This window comes from Crotalus tigris, unplaced genomic scaffold, assembly GCF_016545835.1.
Source record: "Crotalus tigris isolate CLP2741 ecotype Arizona unplaced genomic scaffold, ASM1654583v1 scf7180000024441.2113493, whole genome shotgun sequence".
Classification (NCBI taxonomy): Eukaryota; Metazoa; Chordata; class Lepidosauria; order Squamata; family Viperidae; genus Crotalus; species Crotalus tigris.
Window position 1 is genome coordinate 812,472 of NW_024100610.1, and position 23,619 is coordinate 836,090.

General features: G+C 39.5%; 1 protein-coding gene across 1 annotated transcript in view; it reads left to right on the top strand.

The window, feature by feature from the left end:
• Positions 1-22,717, top strand: part of FAIM2 (Fas apoptotic inhibitory molecule 2) — a 41,774-nt gene extending 19,057 nt beyond the window's left edge. The window contains exons 6-12 of the mRNA XM_039331989.1: positions 3,503-3,553; positions 5,424-5,463; positions 6,112-6,149; positions 9,055-9,142; positions 10,263-10,358; positions 14,028-14,081; positions 20,635-22,717. Of these exons, the coding sequence (XP_039187923.1) occupies positions 3,503-3,553; positions 5,424-5,463; positions 6,112-6,149; positions 9,055-9,142; positions 10,263-10,358; positions 14,028-14,081; positions 20,635-20,784 (517 nt within the window). The 3' untranslated portion in view covers positions 20,785-22,717. The remainder of the gene's footprint in view (positions 1-3,502; positions 3,554-5,423; positions 5,464-6,111; positions 6,150-9,054; positions 9,143-10,262; positions 10,359-14,027; positions 14,082-20,634) is intronic.
• Positions 22,718-23,619: the final 902 nt, after the last annotated feature.

Sequence of the window (23,619 nt, forward strand, 5' to 3'; positions counted from 1 at the left end):
CAGGTATTCTAGCTTTCAGTGGAATCAGTCCTTGTGATGAACCAGGAATTCCAGAATCTCATGGGCAAAGCATTTCATCCAGACTCAGATCAAAACTGATCTTGATGGCTCTGTGTGCAAACTTAGAATACCAATAATGTTGGGGTGGTGGGCTCTTTGCCAGCTTTGAAACTCTGGCAGGTACCCAGAATGGCTACAGTTCAATCGCAGCCACACAGTCATTTGGCATATTCACTTGCCAGTCATCGAGGGGAAATCAAAGATAAGGAAATGAAATGATCAGTATGGGTAAGAGGCATCTAAAATGGTAGAGAAAGCCGATTCCAGCAGGAAAAAGCTATGCAAGCCATGAATCCATTATCAAGGTCCAATAGTAGCAATAGAAGATGGAGAATTTCTTTTACTATGAATAGTGGCCTTGAAGAGAGAATTTAGACAGGTTAAGCATCTTTATATATATATATATACACAAAAAGTCTTATTTACTGGATTTTTAAATCTTGACTTTATTACTTTATAAGTACTTCAAAGTGGCAAACATACCTAATACTCTTCCCTCCTGCTATTTTCTCCACAACAACAAGCCTTGGACAGCCACTTGTCTGGGCAGCCATGGGTCTCAAATTGTATGGGGTCTCTGCTTAAGCATGGGGTTGGACTAGAACAGAGGTGCCCAAAAGGGACCAATTTCGTGGAGAAAGGTTTTTCCTTGGACCAGAGACTGTGTGGTTTTGTGTGCTGCCTGCATCCCATGGATGGGGCTTTGCTTGATTGTGTGGACTGGTTGCTGACATGCCACGGCCCAGTACCGGTCCATGGACCAGGGGTTGGGGACCCTTGGACTAGAAGACCTCCAAGATCCCTCCAGCTCTATTCTCTGGTTGAAACCTTGTGAGGTGGCATAGGCTGAGAGAGAGAGAGAGAGAGAGAGAGAGAGAGAGAGAGAGAGAGAGAGAGAGAGAGAGAGAGAGAGAGAGAGAGAGAGAGAGAGAGAGAGAGAGAGGGAGAGAGAGAGAGAGAGAGAGAGAGACTGGCTCAAAGTCACTGAGAACTTTCATGCCTAGAAACCAGAAGTCATGGTCTTCTGGTTTCTAGCACCCCCAACAGAGGTTTTCTCTTTTTTCCCCAAGTCCCAATACTATTCCATCTTCTGTGGATATGTTTTGGGGTGAGGGTGAGGGAGTCAGTTAAACACTAAAGAGAAGGATGGGGTGAGATGGGACAGAGCATTAAAATCCTAGGTTGCTGGATGCAAAAGAAAAACTATAGCAAGACTAGCGTACGTGACAAGAGGCTTGCTGAATTTTCGTATTCTGCATAAGGTGCAGTACCTTTGTCCTTTTCGAGGGGTGCCAACTTTTCGCAACTGCATTGCTTCTTCAGCCCAACAGCATACCACCGCCTGACTATGGCAAATGTAACTGGAAACCTGTCTGTCCATTAACGAGCCAATTTCTTCTTTACCAGGCAGAGGCTGACTGTCTGGGGAGCAGTTTAAGGTTACATTCTATTAAACTTTATCTCGTGGAAAAATACTGGTGGAATGCTGTAGGGAGCAAGGGTTAACCTTAACCTCCCAATTCTCTTTTGAATCAGAAGCCTTGGGTCTCTAGTAAATCTCCATTGCATTTTGCTAATTGGTTACAGTACATGGATGGCCTTTTCCAACCCCTGTTTAGAATTGAACCGGGGGTGGCGGATATCTATTTTTCGCCCTGAGATGGGGTCTGGATTTCAACATAAAGCTTTAAAGGACTTGGAAAATATGTGCCAAATTAGCCATCCAGTTGAAAGTTAATTTTCTTTAGATCAATAATTTCTTCTGGGTGATATATTGTAGCTAGAGAAATAAAGATATACATTGATGATAGATAGATAGATAGATAGATAGATAGATAGATAGATAGATAGATAGATAGATAGATAGATAGATAGGCAGGCAGGCAGGCAGGCAGGCAGGCAGGCAGGCAGGCAGGCAGGCAGGCAGGCAGACAATGTGTGTGTACCTTCTTGTCTGATGACTGCCTGGGCAAGTCCCTGCAATTTTGCTTGGCAAGGGTTTTCAGAAGTGGTTTGCCATTTCCTGCTTTCTAGGGCTGAGAGAGAGGGACTGGCCCAAGGTCACTCTGCTGGTGTTGTGTCTAAGGCAGGACCAGAACTTACTGTTTCTGGTTTCTAGCATGATAGTTCAACCACTGCACCAGACTGGATCTCTATATAGAAATATAGATATTTGCAAATTCAAGTCTGACAATCTTTTGCCAGCAGACTGTCTATGGATCATGGAAATTGTAATCTAATACTTCTGGAGGACCACTGAGTACAGGAAGTTTGCATACAAATACAGTATCCTCTAGAACTGAACAAATAATCTGAAATGGGTATTTTGGAATACCCAAGCACACATATAGTACGAAGCGCCTCTTTTTGACTCAGGAAAACAGCTATGTCTTTTGTCTGCCTTGTGCACCTGCTCTGGAAACAGATCCTGGCCGTCTGTGTTCTGTTCATTATAGAGCCACAGCACTTACTTACGGTTGTGTGGACATGTGTGGGAGACACTAGGGACAGCTTCCCAAAGCATGGTTTTTCAAGTTGCTACATTGTCCCAGCACCTACATTTGGAAAACCTGCTTTGGTGGGTTCCAAAGCATCTCTTTCCAAAGACTTGTGCAGCCCTAATGTCCACATATTGTGGAATAATGCTGATCAAAACTGCAAAACGGGCTCGGGGGTGCATAAACTGGAGGAGAGGGAGCATTGCTATTTTCTCCTCTACCGTCACACAAGGAACAGACTTTGCGCAGGGTATATTTTCAAACCTGTTCCTCAAATATCTATCTTTGTTACCACAGAAAATGTACATAATGTTCACAGCAATAGAGGACAACATTGTAATAAAATATAACATATGAGTGCTGGGAAGGGCTTATATAATTTGAAGCACAGAAAGATACTGCTTCCTTCCCCCTTCCTAGAATTTGGTATCAGGACTATAACTGGGCAAGGTGGACAAACTGTCTGTCTTGGTAGAAGGCCATTGTTAGAGAAAGGTTGAAAGCAGCTGTTTACAGTATTCAATTTTATGGAGAAAGCACAAAGAAGTACTTAATGACACTGTTACAGAGGGGAACTTCCTGATCTTGGTGACCCTTCCCTATTTATACGCCTTCTCCCCCCCCCCTTTTTTTTTTTTTTGCATCTACATAGTTTCAATCTGGAATCTGTGTTATTGTGTTTTTGTTCTACCAATCCCAGTAGGTTCTGGTAAAAATATTATAATGTATTGTTGTTTTTTTTAATGAAGGAGGAATCATTATGTCCAGTATTTATATAGTGCTTCTTTCTCAGAAATTGTTCACCCTTGATCATCTAAGAAAGAAAAAGGAAAGAAAAAATACTTTTTTAATTTAATATAATTTAATTCAGAGCAACAACAGGCAGGATTCCCTCTCTTTCCCTTGGTTGATTCTCTTTTTCTCTCTTCCTTTTTTCTTCCTAGTGCCGTTTTCTTTATCACCTATTTGATCCTTGCCTGCTGCTCTGCACCAAGGTAAAATTAACACAAGGGGTTTGGACTACAAGGGGTTTGTGGTGGGTTGATTCTGCTTGGGGAAGAGACTGTGCAGTAGTGGAAGTTTGGACATTCTAACACAACGGTGGCGAGCCTAGGGCCCGGGTGCCAGAGGTGGCACTCAGAGCCCTCTCTGTGGGCACACGCACCATCGCCCGAGTCCTAGGCCTTCAGCTGGGTTTTATAAAACCTTTTCGCTTTAGGCCTCCGCCACCATGTGCAAAAAAAAGAAAATAAGGTTCAATCAATCAGTCAATTTCAACTTCTCGTGGGAAAAAAAAAAGATCTTGCAAAGTTGGAATTGATTGATTGAACTTTTTAATCCCACGCAGTCTGTCATTACCACCACAGCCACACCGATCCAATTGACCACACCCACACAATGGGCCACACCCACTCGGCACCCTATGATGCATAAGTGGGTTTTGGGTTGCAGTTTGGGCACTTGGTCTCTAAAAGGCTTGCCATCACTGTTCTAACATCACTTGCGCTAGTCTCTTTGACCTCTCTAAAGAACCAGATATATGGCTGCCAAATTTTTATGGATTTGCTTCCTTCTGGGAAACAGATCAAAGGGATTATAAGGGTTTTTTTATTATGTATTGTTATTGGGATGATTAAAAATGCAACAGTATTCACTTACATGTGAACATGTTGAATATAACAGGAAGAACAAGAACATAGACAAAATGAGTCCTGAGATTTTATTTATTCATTAAATTTGTATGCACCCCGTCTCCTCTACAAGGTAATGGGCATTAATTTTCAAAAAAGGTGTAATTTTTTCTTTGCACAAGATCTCCTTGGCCTGTTAGCCATAAAACTCAGCCATCTGCCCTTGGGAGAGGGGGGGAAGGGGGAAGCAGGCTGAATCAAAACCATTCCATTGGTTTATCCCAAATCCTCAGAGCAGCAATTGAATACATTCAATGCCTAGTTGCCACCAGCCATCAATCCTCTTTTAGAACTGCACTTTGTATCCATTAATGCTCAGTGAAGAAATGATCTTTTAATTGAAGATGATCATCTTTTGAAGAAATTGAAGAATTCATCTTTTAACTGTTAAAACATTTAACTAAGATATTACCTTTCCATCTGCAAGTCCAGGATGAAATTCTCAACTCTAATTGATTAATACTCAGGACTTCGATTCTACCGTTATATATACACAGAAGTATTCTGGGAGGGGGAAAAGGGGATGAAGGAAGGAAAAATTCTGGAAAGAAAAAAAGCAAAACAGCTTCACATAATTAACATGACTACTGTAATTTAGATTCTATCTTTCAGGTGCATCAAAAGACATTTGCTATATTCCAGTGCTATGTCTTGACATTTTATAGTTGGAGGGAGTTCTCTACTCTCTCTCTCTATATATATTACATATATTATATATTATACATTGACTTAGAAAAGAGAAGTTCTCATTCACCTGATTACTTTGGTTTAAAGGACTGATGTATCTCAATGCTGTAATATTTTGGCTAATATTTGATCCAAATTAGGCTGACTAGCTATTCAAACAGCACTAGCTGGCTCTTTAATAGCTGCCCAGCTCCATCCACAGCAATTAGGAGGTGAGAATTAATTTTCATGCCATAAAAATGTTTCGCTCAGTAACTCCTGTACTTTAGGCTTAGCCATAAGTCAAATGAAGTTGGTGCCTTGATATCAAGCCCTTTTGTGTACCAGAATTCTTGCAAAATTGTACTTGCTGGGGCTTGATTTCTTTAATTGCTCTGTTGCTCTTTAATGATCTTATTATGCAAAGTCAATGATGTACAACTTTCTTTTCACAATGATGCACTTTGGATAACCTGGTTCACTTGGCTCCTTTTCATTTAATTCACAGGAGGTATTTCCCATGGAACCTGATCCTCCTCAGCATCTTTGTGAGTAGCCTAGTCAGTGCTGGGATAGTTGATCAGCCCTGGGGGGAGTTTTACAGCACACTTTCCCCCCTTAATCTGTAAATTGAAAAGGCAAAACATTTATCGCCCTCTATTTCCCATCACAAGTAATTATGGCGTTCCAATTATCAGTTGAAACCATCCAATAGAATAGACCAATAAGGGATAGATTGTCAACTCCTGAAGATTTCAGCTCCTCATTGGTGCAGTAAACAAACCAAGCACATTATTAGTTAACAAGAATAGTAGGATTTTCAACTTCAGTCCTATGAATCTACCCTGCATGTAGCTATTCAGTTATCTGTACAACATCTTCATTAACTTGTACAATTACCTAGTTAACCACATCTCATGCCTCACATGTCCAGGTTCACCATGATTGTTTCTTAGAAGGACCCCCTTCCTTTGCCCAAAACCTCACTTATTCTCTTCCTTATTTTTCTACCACAAGATAAACAATAAAATGGTTGGATGGTTATGGAATATGGTAGATTATAGTCTTTTAGTTTAGTTGTGAATACTTGCCTTGGAAAGACTCAAAAAATGATATCCATAAATAGTTTTACACTCTTTTTTCTAGCCTGCAGTTTGTACTCCTGCAGTAACTGTTTTTTTAAATTATTTCTATAGACTCTGTCCATGGCCTACTTGACAGGAATGCTCTCCAGGTATGTCTCCATACTAGGCGCCTGAATAACATGTGGTGTATTTAAGAATAGAATAGAACTGGAAGTGACCTTGGAGGTCTTTTAGTCCAGTCCCTTGCTTAAGCAGGAGAATCTATACCATCTAGACAGTGACTGTCTAGCCTTCTCTTAAAAATCTCCAGTGATGGAGCACTCGTGATTTCTGGGGGCAAGCTGTTCCATATTTTTCCCTGGCAATTTTTCTGCAATCATTACCTCTAAAAATCAAGCCCTATATCAAATATATAATTTGATTTGAATTTCTAGACTTTCTAAAACCATTATTTTTCAGTTCCCCAATTGTAGCCCAAATCTGTAGCCAATAATCAGTGGCCTATAATTAGGCAACTTTTCCCAACATGATTGCGTTTATCATTTATACTGCATCTCCAACATTAGGGAAAGGGTTAATATTTATTTAACCTAGCTGGCATGTAGTACTATTGATTCATGACATCATGACACTATATTCTGTTTTCAGAAGGAAGCCCACCCTCTTCCTCTATTTATCCTAATGTCTTTTCCTAAGTTAGATCAGCATCAAATGAACTGCAGTTGTTTGGCAGGTAGGACGACAATCTGTTAAAAGAATAAGGGGATGGGACAGAATTGCAGTCAAGCTCAATTTTCTGCTAATGTGGTTTGCACTAGAAGCTAATAAGATGGAAAAAAACTAATAATAGAGTCCCAAATACTAATTCCGTACTTATTTATTAAATTCTCAATAAAAGTCGCCATTGTCTAACATTGGTTAGCCAAAGCTTTAAGATTAACTATATTTCCCCTTAACTGAAAGGAAAGAGAAAATACTACAATGGTTATTTTTATTTTTGTTCTTTTAATTTTTCTTATTATTTGAAGTCATACAAAATTGTTTTAAAATTAATTCTGTGTTATTTACACAACTGGCAATGAATAATGATTGAAATCTTACAAAATTACCAAACCTCATACTATTTTGATGGGACTATGCTCATTTTAAGGTAAAATATTAAGGACATTGAACAATCTTGAAAAATGGTCAATGTTCTTTGGATGGAGTACTTATGCATTGCCTAAAATCACCCAATAGAGTCCTCAAAATATGGTTGATTGCTAACTTACAGATTTATTTATTTTATCCCTTTTCTGTAATAATGAAAACCATATTTTTCTGAAAGCTCTAGCTGGGTTTTTTTTATAACATACCTGGGCAGATGGGCAAAATAAAATAGCCAATGAACGACTACACTACTGTGTCTATGTTTATAGCTTCACATTGCACATCAGGAAAGGCTATAGTGAGTGGAGAAGAAGTGTTAGCAGAAGGACTGTTCCAATGTTTTACTCCCCTGGAACGTCATCGTTTTGGGGAATCAAGAACAAGCTGATAGCATGCAACTAATGTACAGTAGCTCTAATTCTGCCCAGAAATGAATAGATTGAAGTGGGGAGAGGGGGAAGGTGCTAGAATGATTTTTTTTTTCAATCTGTCTCTGGTCTGGGTCTTGTATAATCCTCCTTTTGTTTCTGCTGTAACAATCTCGTGTAGGGCAACATGATGGATTTCCATTGTTCTGTATTTATCAAAGGCCAACCAATAGCATAGGGAGAGCAAACGGACTGTGAGGAGCAGATAAACAAAGCTGTCACTCAAGCATCCTGGACAACTGAACAGGGCAATAATCACAATGCCTCCCCAGCAAGCTTTTGCAAAAGAATACAAAAGCTAACGTAAATTGGGACACTCAGAATACTGAGCATATTTTTCTAGAAGCATGTTTCTAATTAAGTCTAGGTATAAGAACTTTGGATACAATATATGGATGGAGTAATGGGAAATTACATTTAAATTAAATTTTAAATATGTTAAAAAATTGGAATTTACATAGTTATAACTTAAAAAGAGATTTGTTATAAAAGGATACATTGTTGGTATATATGACTGCAGAAAAATTGTCTTAGAATGTTTAAAGGTGCAGATAAAAGACAATATTTATAGGTTAGGGTTAAACCGAGGAGTCCTTGGTGCTCTCTGAGCTTGGTGGTTTTCTTGCAGGATGTTTCATTAGCAAATTAGGTAACAACTTCATGATCTTAACTGGTTTGGTAATGAAATCTCTACAAGAAAACCACCAAGCTCAGAGAGCATCAAGGACCCTATTGTGTAAAGGTACTTTGAATTTATTATGTGGACAACATGATAGGTCAGTTTATCATGCCTGATGGATTTGTAAAAAAAGCCAAAAAGTTCTGGTGTTATGGTTCCGGCTAATGAAACATTTCAAAGAACTTCCAGGCATTATTTTCCTAAAAGTCTTTTATTGTTACAAAATGTCGGCACAGGCACAACGGAGGGATGCTAGGATCTAAGTTGTCTTCCTCTGAGCAGTTAAATTATCAGTATGTTCCCTCCCTAAATTAGCCATCATATCTCACATTATCCAATTAGTGTGAAGGTCAAATGTTTTCTTCCTCTTTCTTTCCCGGGCTTTACCCCCAACCCCCCTTCTGCTCTGTATTAACCCCATAATTACCAGATAATTCTTCATATTGTCAAAAGCAAGAATATACCCTCCTGTTTCCTGCTATCTCACACCTCCAGCAAAGATTCTTCAGCTCCTCCGCTGCCTGAATGGATCCATTATTTACATATAATGATACAAAAAATGTTCAGGATCAACATTCAACTGAAACCAGAACTTTTCTTGCTGGGATTAATTGGCAGTCAATTAGAAAAATATCCCACAGGTGGTTTTCTATAACCCTGAAGATGGAAGTTGGCCATTTGATTAACAAATGGATCCATAGGCAAATGTATAAATTTTAAGCAGACTTTCTTATGGTGTCTCGGATGTTGATTGCTTGATTCTTCTCAACAATGTCATGTCATTTACTCCTTTTGCAGCTACTACAATACCACGTCCGTCCTCCTCTGCTTGGGGATTACAGCTTTGGTTTGCCTTTCTGTCACCATATTTAGCTTCCAGACCAAGGTGCATAAATTTATATCATAGCTCCCTAATTGTACATCTCATAAGTAAGCAGAGAAGTTTTTCTTTATTAAAGTTAGCAGGCAAGAATGTTTTGTGATCAAGTTCTTTGCAATCTTAGCAGAAGGAAGTTTTCACTCTAGTGTTTCTCAACCTCAACAACTTTAAGATGAGTGGACTTCAGTTCTGGGAGTTGAAGACCACCCGTCTTAAAGTTTCCGAGGTTTGAGAAATACTGTTGTAGAACTTTCATCATCCAGCAAACTTACATTGTTTTTCTTGTCATGCAGTAATGGTTGCCTCGAAAGGCCAAGTTTCCATGGAATTAGCCTTGCCTCTCTTCCCTCTCCCCTACCTACCCAAATTTGCGAATTGGCTCAAGTATTGCCAGCGAGCAAGTAAAAATCACTTTTATCCCACTAAGAATGAAATTATTGGGCAAGTCCTCTTCAAACAGTATGATGTTGTTGTTTTTTTTTTTAAAAAAAACCCCATCCTATATCATCACTGATTCCAAAGACCTTTATCAGACAGGAGGAGCAAAAAACAAAACAAAACAAAACAAAAACAAATATAGTAGAATAATTTGGAAGAGTTTTTTGCCCTTTCTACATTCAAGTTAAACATTATCTATTGTTTGAAAGGGCTGAGTTCATGCTGCATTTACCGGTACTCTTGACCTGATCTCTACTTATGATTGGTATTGAGGGCTGTGTTGGGGTTTATACAGTAGATAACATAAAAGGGAAAATAGAATAGAATAGAATAGAATAGAATAGAATAGAATAGAATAGAATAGAATAGAACAGAAGATATAAGATATCTTAAGTTCAGAGAACATGTAGTAAGGGCTATAAGGTGTACTGGTTTGTCTCATATGGGTACTAAATGAAGTAGCAAATATTTGGGAAATTTCATTTATTGGGAGCTCACTCAATCTTGTGACTTGAAGATTCATTGGATATCAACTTCATTGGTGGGCTAAGGTGGCAGATTCAATGCATCTGGTAAATATTAAGTTGGGAAAGGCATATATAGGCATCACTTAGGCTATCCAGGAGCTAGGGAACTTTCAAATTCATCCATGCATCGTACACTAATGTCCTCTTATTTTCTCCCACAGTATGACTTTACGTCTTGCCAGGGGGTGCTCTTTGTGATGCTGATGGTGCTGCTTTTTAGTGGGATCATACTGGCTATTACGCTTCCTTTCCATTATGTAAGTTTTGTATTTTTGTTAATCAAATCCATATAGGCATCCTACCAAGTGTTATTTTGCCATATCTAGTTGCAGTTGAGAGGCAGAACTATCTTTCTATGCTCAGTTTTGCAGTTCAGTTAGAAGCAAAACCCACTATCTTAATTTTTTTCTCTGCATTAGTTTTCCATTGTATCTATGTTGTCTTCACTAATCAAACTACAGAAAGATCCTTTGAAAGCAAACATGGTTCAGTCTGGTTCCTATCTCAGGGGTTGCCACAAAGAAGAGGGAGACAAGCTATTCTCCAAAGCGCCTGAAGGCAGCACAAGAAGCAACAGATGAAAACTAATCAAGGAGGGAAGCAACCTAGAACTAAGGAGAAACTTCCTGACGGTTAAAACAATTAACCAGTGGAACAACTTGCCTCCAGAAGTTGTGAATGCTCCAACACTGCAAGTTTTAAAGAGATTGGACAATCATTGTCTGAAATGATATATAGGGTTTCCTGCCCTGAGCAGGGGGTTGGACTAGAAGACCTCCAAGGTCCCTTCCAACTCTGTCACTCTATTCTATTCTAAGTATGTGAACCTCTCTATATATTTGGAAGGGAAATCATTTCCTTTCTCTTTTCTCACTAGCCTCTTTAGATTTAATTTATGTTTCTCCTCTATTTTTTTTAATGTTTACTTTTATCACAACTGCTGCTGGCAAAGCTGGTGTAAAGCAGAAGGCTTGGGACAGATTGTCAGCCAAAAGAGGAGGTGGCAGTTATGACATAGAGGTGGTAAACAGTTTTGGGACATCTTGTTTAAGAGAGGAGGGTAAAGATGAGTTTTTTAAAAAAATACCCTATCAGCCATCTTCTGCTAACCTTTTGTTCTACTGCTTGTGGAATCTGTTCTGGAAGCTGCTAATTGCCTGATATCTAATTGCCATGTTCTCGCCCTCTTTTCCATATATTCTCACTCAGTAACAGAACAATAGACTAACAGAATAACAGAACTGGAAGGGACCTTGGAGGAGGTCTAGTCAAAACCCCCCTGCTCCCGCAGGAAACCCTATATCATTTCAGACAAATGGTTGTTCAATCTCCAATTTCTGGAAGCAAGTGGTTCCACTGATTAAATGTTCCAACTGCAGCTTCCTCCTAAGCCTTGCCTCAATTTGTTTTGCCAGAACAATTACCTGTGTTTCAGGCCTTTGCTATCATTTTCGCAGCGGCAAGTTTTGTCACTGGGTTGTGTTTAGTTTTGAACTGCTCAAAGGGCAAATATTTATTGTGAGACGGAAAGAAATGGGTAGAGTGGAGGCAGGGAGGAAGGTTAGAATCTCTCCATCCCAACAGCAGAGTTTTCACTCTACCACCATTTGTTATCACAGGAGCCTTCAATTGAAAAATATTGATGGAAAAAGGGAGCGGACTCTTTGTGCTAGCCTATGTCCCTTTGATAGGTGTGCTTTGTTTGCTTGATTTTCGGCTGGGTTGGGCTTCCCATTAGCTTTGTTGGCTGGGATCATTTGTCATCGCTAATTGCTTCCCACTGGAAACCATTTTGAACTTCCCTTCACATTCTTCTGTTGTTATCATTCCGTAGTAGCAGAAGACGTCATTCGCAGTGGGAGGATTTTCTAATGTCCACTATTATCTAAAAAAAAAAAAAAAAGTGCCTCATAGGCTTCTGACAGGGTTTGGGAGAAAAGAGTTTACAGTGTGTTTTTGCTGGGATTTTAGAGTTCTGGGAAAAACAGCTTATTCTTCTTCTCCCCATAGATGTCCATTTAAAAAAAATAACACTGATGGATTGGAAATAGCATTTACCAATTCCTTTCACCATAGCCAAACCATTGAGTGTGATCAGCTTTTCTTTTCATTTGATATAATTAAAAAAGAGACGTAGGGGAAATTATTAATAATAATAATAATAATAATAATAATAATAATAATAATAATAGTAGTAGTAGTAGTAGTAGTAGTAGTAGTAGTAGTAGTAGTAAAGTTGGAAGGGACCTTGGAGGTCATCTAGTCCAACCTCCTGCTCAGGCAGGAAACCTTACACCATTTTGGACAAATGGCTGACAAGTGCCGCACCTCAGAGGAAGCAGCAGACAAGTTGGAGGTTAGCAATACTTTTAGCCTAGTCCTCAGAGTATCTGATCCCTCTGATCTTGGACCTCTGTATGTCTTAATTTGCCTCATGTCTAAAACTCTGATAGGTAAGGCAAACAAAAATTGTCTAGATAAAAACACATTGTTTTGTTTTCTGGGAATGTTGAAGATGGCAATTGTCAAACGAAAGACCCCCCCCCCAACATGATTTTTTTTTTACAAAAATGCATATGTGTGTGTAAAGAGTTGCATTTCATATTCCATCTTCTCCAAATGGCTTTCAGCACATTCTTGTGTTAAAAGACTTTCCCATCATTTTTCCTGACCACAACCATAACTTTGGACAAGTCTGCAGATAAGAGCAGATCATGACCTGAAGCTAGTTCCAATCGATCACAAGATGATGAATTGTATGCTTCAATGCATTCAAGAATGGGGGTTGAGAAGCAGACAGGATGCAAGTCAATTAGCTTGACCCAGAGAAAGTTGTCCTCTTCCTTAATGTGATTTCTACTTGAAGACAAGGTAGCAAGTCCCATTTTGATTTGGTCTCTTACCTTAAATAAATCTTGCTACAAATATTCTTTATATAAAGGAGCTTCATTCCTGTGATTCCCCCATTTACAATTGCTGCTAATCAATGCAACAAACTGATAAAAACTTTATCATGTGATCTTTTTACTATCTCTATAGAAAACAACAAAAGGTTTCCACAACACACACACACAGAGAAACCAACAAACACGCGCACGCTGATTTGAATATGGTAGTTCTAAAAAGCGATAACTATTCAAAATCTGATTGAGGGGAATGTATGCTTCCGTCATCTACAACCCGATAATGTACAAATGAGATATTATCAGCTATGTAAAAATGTATAACATTCCAGTCATACATTCATCTTAAATATTAACAGAAGCAAAAATGGGAAAATAATATTGCTTACATGTCTGAATTATTCAGGCCCAAAGTAAATTTAAGGGTGCTTTTTAATTAGTCTGACTATATGAGAAGCTCTTTAATTGCACATATGTACTCACAGAAAGGTATATAGCAATAGAAATAGTAGAGACTGGATACTGAAAGATGTAGCCTTAGAGTAGCTTGAATGAGAAGGCCATCATTAGAATTCTGCAGGCACACAAGTCCATAATGAGGTCCCAATTTCCTGCAAGAGGCAGTATAACTGAATGACTAGAAAGATAATGGTCCCATCAAGGCCTCAACTCCCTGTTAAATGCAGAATATCCAGTGTTCGTTGTGCTGGTGAAGGACAGGTTTGCAACTATTTCAAGAAGAAACCTCCAGGGCCACAAATGAAGGAGTCCTACCTTAGGGAGCACCTTACGGGTAGTTAGAATCTGCTGCCCTATATTTTCTGTCCACAAGGTTATCTATCATTACGCTCACTTGGTTGTTTTCCTTTTTTCAGAAACATTTCTATTTTGGATACAAACAAATTTGCAAATCAACTAAACCTTCCTTCTTTCAGCAGACATTTGGATGTTTCTGTCTTCGTATAGGTTATATAAATTCTGTCTTGTTAGGTTGACCCCACAGCTCTGTCTCTTTCTCTGTAGGTGCCATGGCTCCAGGCCATTTATGCTGTCTTGGGTGCAATTGTATTTACAATGGTAAGTCAGCATTGCTTGTCTTGCCTAGGTTCAAGCAGAGTCTTTTCAGTGGATATGGGTCTTATGTAATTTTGTAGAGGGGGGAGGGCCAGCAAAGGCTGAAAGTGGGCTTGGCGATGATACAAAGTGGATGGAATTACATCATGCACATAGACTAGGAGGTTCTGTTTTGGGTGGGTTGTCAAGTAATTTTTTTTTAAACACCGTGAAGCCTATTTTAATGTACATGTTACCTCTTCAAAATGATGGGAAATTAATCTGGTGATGCTTTCAGAGAGGCTCTGACAGCTTGAAAAATGTGGTGTAGGGACGTTCTATATCCCTAGGACTGAAGATTTATGGAGATTCTCAGTCATCCAGGTCATGATTGTCCCAAAGGCGCTTTTTCAAAAGGCAACTGGACTTTCTTTGTTTTTCTCGTTTGATTGAAGAAGCTTCTTCAGTTCTTCAGTCCTTTAAGTCAGCAACTTAAACAAAGGAAGTCCAATTGCCTTTTGAAAAAAGCACCTTTGGGACTTAAGGCTGAAAGCTGTCCCTGTTTGGGTTAAAGTAGTGAGATCTGTATGTCCCTTTTATGATATTACAATAAACTTATAGAATTTAGGTAAAAATATTTACTTAATGGGCAAGCATCATTCCTTAACTGCCTTCAAATGGAAGATGAAATCCTTGGACAATGCTGTTCTTCAGTTTAAGAATCTAAAGCAGAGTAAAACATCTAGAAACATGCAGACCAAGGAAAGCTAAAACAATATAGGCTACAATGTGCCATAGACATAAGGGGACTATGGAAAGTATATGGTGTCAGTGGTCAGTTTCAAGGAAGTTGGTCCCAAAATACAAATCTGTGGATGGAAAGTATGTTCAGCCTGATTTTTCTCCCCATAAAAAGTCAATCTCCTCTCCTAGTCATGTTTTATTGTTTGGATTTCTGCACCAATGCAAAACAACCAGAAATGTGAACTATTGTCAAATGGATAAATGAATGAATGAATGAATGGTGTCAATAAAGCCATCAACTTTTTAAAGGCACATTCTAGAAGCTTGTAGACCACATACTTGTATTAAAGGGATGGAAAACAAGTGCATTCATAGGAGAAGACTTTGTACAGACTTTGCCCTTTCCCTATTCTGGGCTCTGCCATGCAGAGAGATGCGACATAGGCAAAGAACAAAGAAAAAGGCAATGGGGTAGTGAAAATGTTGTAGGCTGGTCTCACATCAGATCCTTTTTCATGTACCATTTAAGAACAGATTCAGTCCACCAGTCAGCAGTGTTTTCAGCTCAACAGTTGGCAGCCCTATTTCTTCGTTCCATAATCCATCTGATGGAAATGAACCTCCTTATTTGAGATATATACCCTCTGTGTGCTAGAACATTTCTCTCTTCTTGTCAGGGTTCCTGGAAAACCTTTCTGTGGACTTCTCTGCACACTTCTGTGAGCTACTAAAAGGGTTTTTTTTTCTTCTTTTTTCGCTGCAACCCTCCCTCAGTTTTCATTTATCTTTGAATATGGTTCTTACGTAAATACTCAATGATAGGAGAGATATACACATATCAACTAAATGGGCCGGTGCCTTAAACCAACAAGGTTATCCGGCCTATTCCCGTAATCCTGTTAACAATACTGGAATAAACCAGCTTACCACTTCCAATTTCAAACAAAGAAAGGCTGTTATTCTTGCTTTCTGATCATGTCACCTTTGCACCTTTGATAACCCTGGATTGCTCATGGCACTAAATCACAAATATGAATGGTGAGGTCCTGCCAACTTTCTTTAATGAGGCTTTTAGGAAACAGTCATGAAGCAAAGGAAATGGGATGGAAAATGATGATGATGATGATGATAGTAGTAGTAGTAGTAGTAGTAATAATAATAATAATAATAATAATAATAATAATAATATACCCCAGTGAGGCACTACCTTGATGTGGTTATGGGGCTTGTGTGCTCTGAGGAAGATGAGAGCTATGCTAGAGGTTCAACCATACTGGACAGGTCTTATCAGTGGAGTTAGACAAAGGGTGTCTCTCCCATAAAAAATATGAGACATAAATTTCAGAAAGCCATACTGGCTCGGATGTTGCCCGGGTTAACAAGGTCCATGGTAGATGTTGAAGTTCCTGGATAGCTGGTGAAAAATAAGCTACAGGACTCAGGATTATTGGCTGAGCAACCAGGGCCAGCAGCTGCAGAACTACTGGAAGAAAAGGTGTTTACAAATATACAGTGATTGAAAACAAAGAAATAATGATCTGTTATTACAGATCAAGTCCAACAAGAAGAAGATATCAGAAACGAATGCACCAGTTCTGGAAAGAACAACATCCAGAATCAGAAATAACAGAACAGAGGCTAGCACATCAATGTCAATTTATAATATGAAATAAAGTACTGTATTCACAGAAGCAGAATTGGAAGAATTGCAAAGGTTAACCCAGGGCAAAGAAATCAAAGCCTTGCCAGAAATAACTCAGAATGTAGAGACAAATCATGTGGAGTTGGCAGTAGAGGAATCCAGCAAAGTTATACAACTGTTTTCATTTGGAAACCAAACACCTCTGCCTCAAGAAGAACAAAGCCCTGTAACTAAAGAAATAAAAGAACTGAAACAAAAAATAACTGAGCATCTAGAACAGCACAAAAACATTAGAATAAGGCTGCCTGCATTGAAGCTTGTTCCAAAGAAACAGCTAGCACAAGCATTAAAAGATGCAAATACTGCAATATCATGTATAAGCACCAACTCACTGCAAGAGAAACAAATCAACTAATGTAGAGCATAGCTGCAGTTATAATTGAATACCTGGGATGCAAAATCAAGAAAAAAAACCAAACAACATAAAAATGGAAGGTTAGAATGGAAAATAAGATCAGCAAATTGAGATCAGATGCAACAAGCTAGAACAGATGAAAGAAAAGAAGCTGAAGAATAAGGAATACCTAATCAAGAAATACCACTTAGAAACAAAGAAGATCAAGGAAGCACTGGAAATAAAGCAGCAAATAACAGCTATAGTCAAGAAGATCAGCAGATACAAAGCTCAAATTGCAAATTAGGCGGAACCTCCAATTTCAATCCAATCAGAAATGTTTCTACCAATCCATCAATGGAGAAACTGCAATGAATCAGTCAGTACCTGACAAGGAAGAAACAGTGCAGTTTTGGGTGTAGATATGGGATAATCCAAAGAAATACAACAAGGACACGGCTTGGTTAAAAGAGTTGGCTGGGAATAAAAAAGAAGTTGAAATGAAAGAACTAGCAATAACAGCAGAAATGGTAGAGAAAAGAGCAAGGAAGATCAAGAATTAGTCAGCACCAGGTAAAGATGAATTGCATGGTTTTTGGTTGAAACATCTAACTGGTGTATACCCACTCATTGCCAAGTAGTTCAACAACATACAACAAGGAGGTGAAATTGAAGAGTGGCTAACAACTGAGAAAACCTACCTAATAATGAAGATCCATCAAAAGTGGCAGCACCAGGCAATTACAGGCCAATTACTTGTTTACCAACAACTTTCAAATTGCTAACTGGTGTGGTAGCTGAAGCAGTCCAACAGCATCTAGTTGAAAACAATCTCTTGCCACTTGAGCAGAAAGGAAACTGCCCCAATAGCAGAGGAACAAAAGATCAACTCCTAATTGACAAAATGATCTTGGAAAACTGCAAGAGAAGGAAGACCAACCTGAATGTAGCATGGATTGACTATAAAAAGGCATTTGACTCTCTGCCACATGACTGGATAATCAAGTGCCTAGAAATAATCCCACCTCCTTTACATGGAAGATCTGACGCTGTATGGAAAAACCCCATTTGAAATATAATTGCTGCTCAACACTGTCCATATATATAGCCAAGATATTGCAATGGAGTTTGGATGTGTCATGCTCACTATCAAACAAAGAAAAATAATGAAAACTGAAGGAATCAAGATGCCCCACAAAAATAACATTAAGAGTCTGGATGAGGATGATTACTACAAATATCTGGGTATCCTTCAAGCTGATAACATCAAGCACACTGAAGTCAAGGAAAAGATTAGAGGTGAATACATCAAGAGAGTGAAAAAGATCTTAAAGTCCAAACTCAGTAGAGGAAATACCATAAAGGCAATCAACACCTGGGCAATTCCAATCACTAGATACACAGCTGGAATAGTGGACTGGACTCAAGCAAAACTAAAAGCAATGGATAGGAAGTCCAGAAAAATAATGACAATGAATCATGCCCTTCATCCACGCAGTGACATTGACAGACTCTACCTACCATGGCAGAGGTGGATGTGGAATGTTGCAAGTATATCAGGTGGTTGAAGAAGAAAAAATGACTTTGGAAGAATATCTGAAGGACAATGATGAAGATGCCCTGAAATTAGTATATCAGGAAGGCTTACTGACTACTAGAGAGACCAAACTGGCCTACAAGAAAGACCAAATAAAGAACAGAATGGAGGCATGGGAAGACAAAGCACTACATGGCCAGTACATTAAAAAAATAGCTGGGAAAGCAGATAATGAGAAGACTTGGCAATGGTTAAGAGCAGGAAGTTTAAAGAAAGAGACTGAGGGACTAATTCTGGCTGCACAAGACCAGCCCTTGAGGATAAATGCATACAAACCAAAATTGAGAAGACAGCAACAGACAGCAAGTGCCGCCTATGCAAAGAAGCTGAAGAAACAGTGGACTACCTGGTAAGCTGTTGCAAGAAGATCGCACAGACTGACTACAAGCAGCGGCATGACAAAGTAGCAACAATGGTGCATTGGAAGATCTGCAAGAAATATCATTTGCCTGAAAACAAGAACTGGTGGAACCATAAAATAGAGAAAATTATAGAAAATAAAAAAGTTAAATTGCTCTGGGACTTTAGAATTCAAACAGACAAGTACCTGCCACATAACACCCCAGACTTAACTTAACAATTGTCAATAAGAAAGACAAAAAAGTTTGGATAGTGGGCGTGGCAGTGCCTGGAAACAGCAGAAGAGAAGAGAAAGAGCTGGAGAAGATAACAAAATACAAAGATCTACAATAGAAATAGAATGATTGTGGCAAAGGCAAGCAAGGGTAGTATCAATAGTAATAGGTGCCTTGGGTGTAATCTCAAAACAACTGGAGCACCACTTGGATACCATTGGCATTGACAAATTTGCCATCAGTCAATTGCAAAAGGCAGCTTTACTGGGAACAGCTTCCATCCTGTGACGATATCTGTAACACCATCAAACATGCACATCTCTATCCCAAGTCCTTGGTAAGGACTCGATAGGTAGACAGAAATGCCAAACCCAGTCTGGGTTTGGACTTACAGCTACCTTATATATCAACTGGGATGAAGCAGCAACAAGGGGGAAACAGCATAAAAAATAGCCAGGCCATGTTTTTGCAGCAGTTTGGTATTGTGGTTAGGGCTCCAGGTTGGAAAATGGGAGACTGGGAATTCTATTCCCACCTTCTTATCCTACTTAGGCACAAAAGTGACTTTGGGCCAGTCCCTCTCTTGGCTCTAGCAAGCAGGTAAAGGCAAACCACTCCCAAAATCTTGCCAAAAAAACTCATGGATGCAACCTGGCAGTTGCCAGGAGTCAAAGCTGACTTAAAGGGACCAAAATTTTTTAAAAAAGGAGGGTTCAGTGGGAAAAGCAGATGTCTGAAATTTAAATCATCTAAGTTTGATATGCTTAATACCACTTCATTTGTAGTTGTGGGACTTGAAGTGCCATTTCATGAATCTTATATGGATGTGACAGTAATGTGAAAAATTTAGCCCACAGATTCATTTCTAGTTTGATTTTTAATCTAGCCCAGATGAACTCTTTTCAGCCACCTTTATGCCACTTCTGCAAATTATTGGGGGGGGGGGGTAAGAGACTTTCATACCTTCTACCTCATATGCTTATTATAAGGAAAAGTAGAAGAACAGAAGAAGTCCCCAAGTGGGACTCCAAAGAAAAGTTGGGATCTAAATCTACTGAATAGCTTACCCATTTTTTTTAAATTTTGATATTTAAATTCTGTCCTGCCAATAAATATGCATCCATCATAGTGCTAGTTTAGTTTTGATTTAGGATACTGTGTGAACCTAGCCACTATGGCTTGTTTGACAAACCACAGTAAAACTAAGCCTAGCTCAACAAGGGTAGGAAGAACAGGACACATCTATTGGTTCCTTTTCCATATTCTTGTTCTATCACTGAACGCACTGGAATTCCAGCTGGCCTAGGGCTGGAGAAAATCCTCACTTTATAATCCAGTTGAAGGGAACTTCCATAGCAAAGAGCAGAGTTGGGTAGGAGATGCTGAATAGTCATGGGTGCAAATCCAGCTGCACTTCCAAGAGGTATCTGGGATCATCCGTGCCTAGGGCTATAGGCTTTGCACACATTTTTTTCATACAATCTCTGCCAACTCTTTTCTTCTTAATTAAATTATGGAATTTGGGGATACAGACTGGGGAACCAACAACCTTACCCTTTTCTCCATCCAACACCTTGGACACCAAAAGATTGCATTTTAATCACTGTCTTGTGTTTGCTCCTTAGTTCCTGGCCTTTGATACCCAGCTCCTGATGGGGAACCGTTCTTACGCCATGAGTCCAGAGGAATACATCTTTGGAGCCCTCAACATATACCTGGACATCATCTACATATTTTCTTTTCTCCTGCAGATCTTTGGAAGCAGTCGAGACTGAGCTTGGCTGAGCCTCTAGATCCTGTGTCTGAAAAAAACAGAAATATATTTAGAGAGAGAGAGAAAGAGAGAGAGAGATTTATAATAACACAACAAGCAAGAAAGGAGAGAGGAAAGAGAAGTAACCTCTCTGCCCTTTAGCAAACTTCATTGCGTCAAGTGAGCATTTGCTCACCCAATGGTCTACCTGAGCTCCCTCTGCAGCCTGTGTGTACGTATGTGTGGGCATGCGTGCATGCGTACACGTATATGTATATTTATATACACATGCTCCTAGGGTAAGCTGGTATATATGCTAGGCTTTCCCTTGTTTCCATAACTGCTTTCAATATGTATATTGAAATTAGTGTAGCAGTAGCGAGAAGAGCACTGAGGAGAAAAAAAGGAAGAAACACTATTGCTTTTAACTTAGAGCTAAACAAATGAAGAAAGGAAATAGTCAGAATCTTAAGTTTGCTATATTCAAAGGGAGCAGATTGTAAAAACTACAGAAAATCTATGTTGAAGTTCATTTTGTATGACGTGAATTGTTCTAAATGTCAGAGTTCTGGCACAATCCTACTCTGTATGTTGTTGTTTCCACTTATATCTGCTCCCACAAAGATTTAGCAGATTATATATAGTTCTCGAACACTTTTCCAACAATTGGGAAAGATTTTCCAAGAGTAAGATTTTATCTACTGACGCTTCTTGTTGGTACTCTTCATTTGGGCTAGCCCAGGGGTAGGCAACCTCGGCTCTTTTATGACTCATGGACTTCAACTCCTAGAATTTCTGAGTCAGCTATGCTGACTCAGGAATTCTGGGAGTTGAAGTCCATGAGTCATAAAAGAGCCGAGGTTGTCTACCCCTGGGCTAGACAGTTAAGGTACACCAGCTGAAATAATTTTACCTGGCCTATCCATTTAATTTTGCAGTTTCTAGTTGAGGTTATCTTTTTTTTTTATTTTAATGATCAGTTATTTTGCACATTTTTGTTTCAACCCTAATTTCAGGCTAGCCAAAAAGGAAGAGAAAAGTGAGCCTCATAAAATAATCTTTGTGGTTTTGCTTAACAGTGTTGGAGCTGGGTTATGCTCTGGTCCCAATCGCTGATAAAACTACCCTTTCCTTTACTTGCACGTATATTTCTGCTATATCACGTCTTCCACTTGTCCTTGCTCTACCCCACTTGGGATATTGGTGGTAGTGCAGAGGTGAACTTTTCAGGGGCTTATCAGAGCCCAGAAGATGACAAAGCAATTGGCAAATGGAGAACCATCATTGATTTGAGCACATACCGTATTTTTCCATCTATAAGACGCACCTGTGGATATGATGCTCTCCACACCAACCAGTTGTTCAGAGAAGGGCCGGACAGCTGAGCCAGCAAAACTGCAAGTTCAGCTGGCAGAAGATTTTGCCCCCTCCCCTCTCCCGTTAGTGGCAAGCCCACAGGGGCTTGACACTGCACCAGGCGGCATGGCAACCCATACAGGCTGCAGAAGTTACCATTTTTCCGTGTATGAGATGCACCTGATTTTTGAAGAGGGTGTTTGCAGGAAAAAAATAGTGTCTTATATACAGAAAAATACAGTACTTGTTATCCCATATATCATACATAACAAAATCTAAAGAGGATTTCTGAAAAGGATGTATTCATTCTCCGTAATGAATCTTTGATAACTTTGCACTCTCCCAATAATCCTTTAGAACAGGGGTGTCAAATGCCGTCTCGCCGGCTGGTTTCATCATACTGGAGCCGCGCCCACCCCATTGCCGGCAATGGTGAAAAAGCTCTGATACGTCGCATGACGTCACGTGACGTCGCGAGTTTGATATGCCTGCTTTAGAAGATGAAGGGATGTAGATGGCAACCTTACTTCTCCTAGAAGACATTTTTGTAACCCTGATCACTTCTACCCATTAAAAAGTATCTTGCTACTTGTCCTGTGCATCGGCTCAGTGCCATTTTTTCCTACTTTTCTGTAATCATCCAGGCCTAAAAACATACTATCAAGTTGTCACTTGAAGTGACCCTACTATATTTGCTTCGAGTTGTTGAATGACTTTGGGAGCATCAAACACCTTTTTTTTTATTTTAGTATTTAGGACTATATGTTAAAAGTTCCCCAGTGCAACGGCATCATCACTTATCGAAAACACTGTAAAAAAATGAACGATGGCTTAGAATTTTTGCTTTTTTTAAAAAAAGAACCAAACCATGCTTTATTGACACGTTTTGTCACTACTATTCAGATGGCTCATTGCTGGTTGTAAGAACACTGCTGAAATTGAAAGGATGTGGTCTGGGGAAAAAAATGGATTCTCTTTGCAGCCTGCCAGGGGTCACCCCCCCACCTCCTCCCCCAAATATTTGCTGGTTAAATGACAGTGCTGATACTTGGTTTGGGTGGATGTTTCTAGGAGCTTTTAAAGTGGTCTTTCCCAATTTGAAGCCTCTGAGTTGTGTTTATCTAGAGCAGGGGTAGGCAACCTTGGCTCTTTTATGACTTGTGGACTTTAACCTGAGCCACCCCTGATCTAGACTCTTATCCTCCCCAACGCAACAGATGGGCATTGATGTCCCATAAATCTGGAGAACACTAGGTATGGATTATTTTGAATGATTTTATAACAGCAGTGCTTGGTGTTCCTTAGTGGGCTGGGACAGTGGTGGGATTCCAGTATGTGAACAACCGGTTCTCTGTGTGGATGCTACTTCCAGAAGTCCATTCTGGGCCTGGGCAACAAAAAATTAGCTACCGGTTCTGCCAAACTCGTGTGAACTGGCTGAATCCCACCACTGGGCTAGGATAACATCAAGAGAACTACGAAGCTGAGAAATAGCTGAATC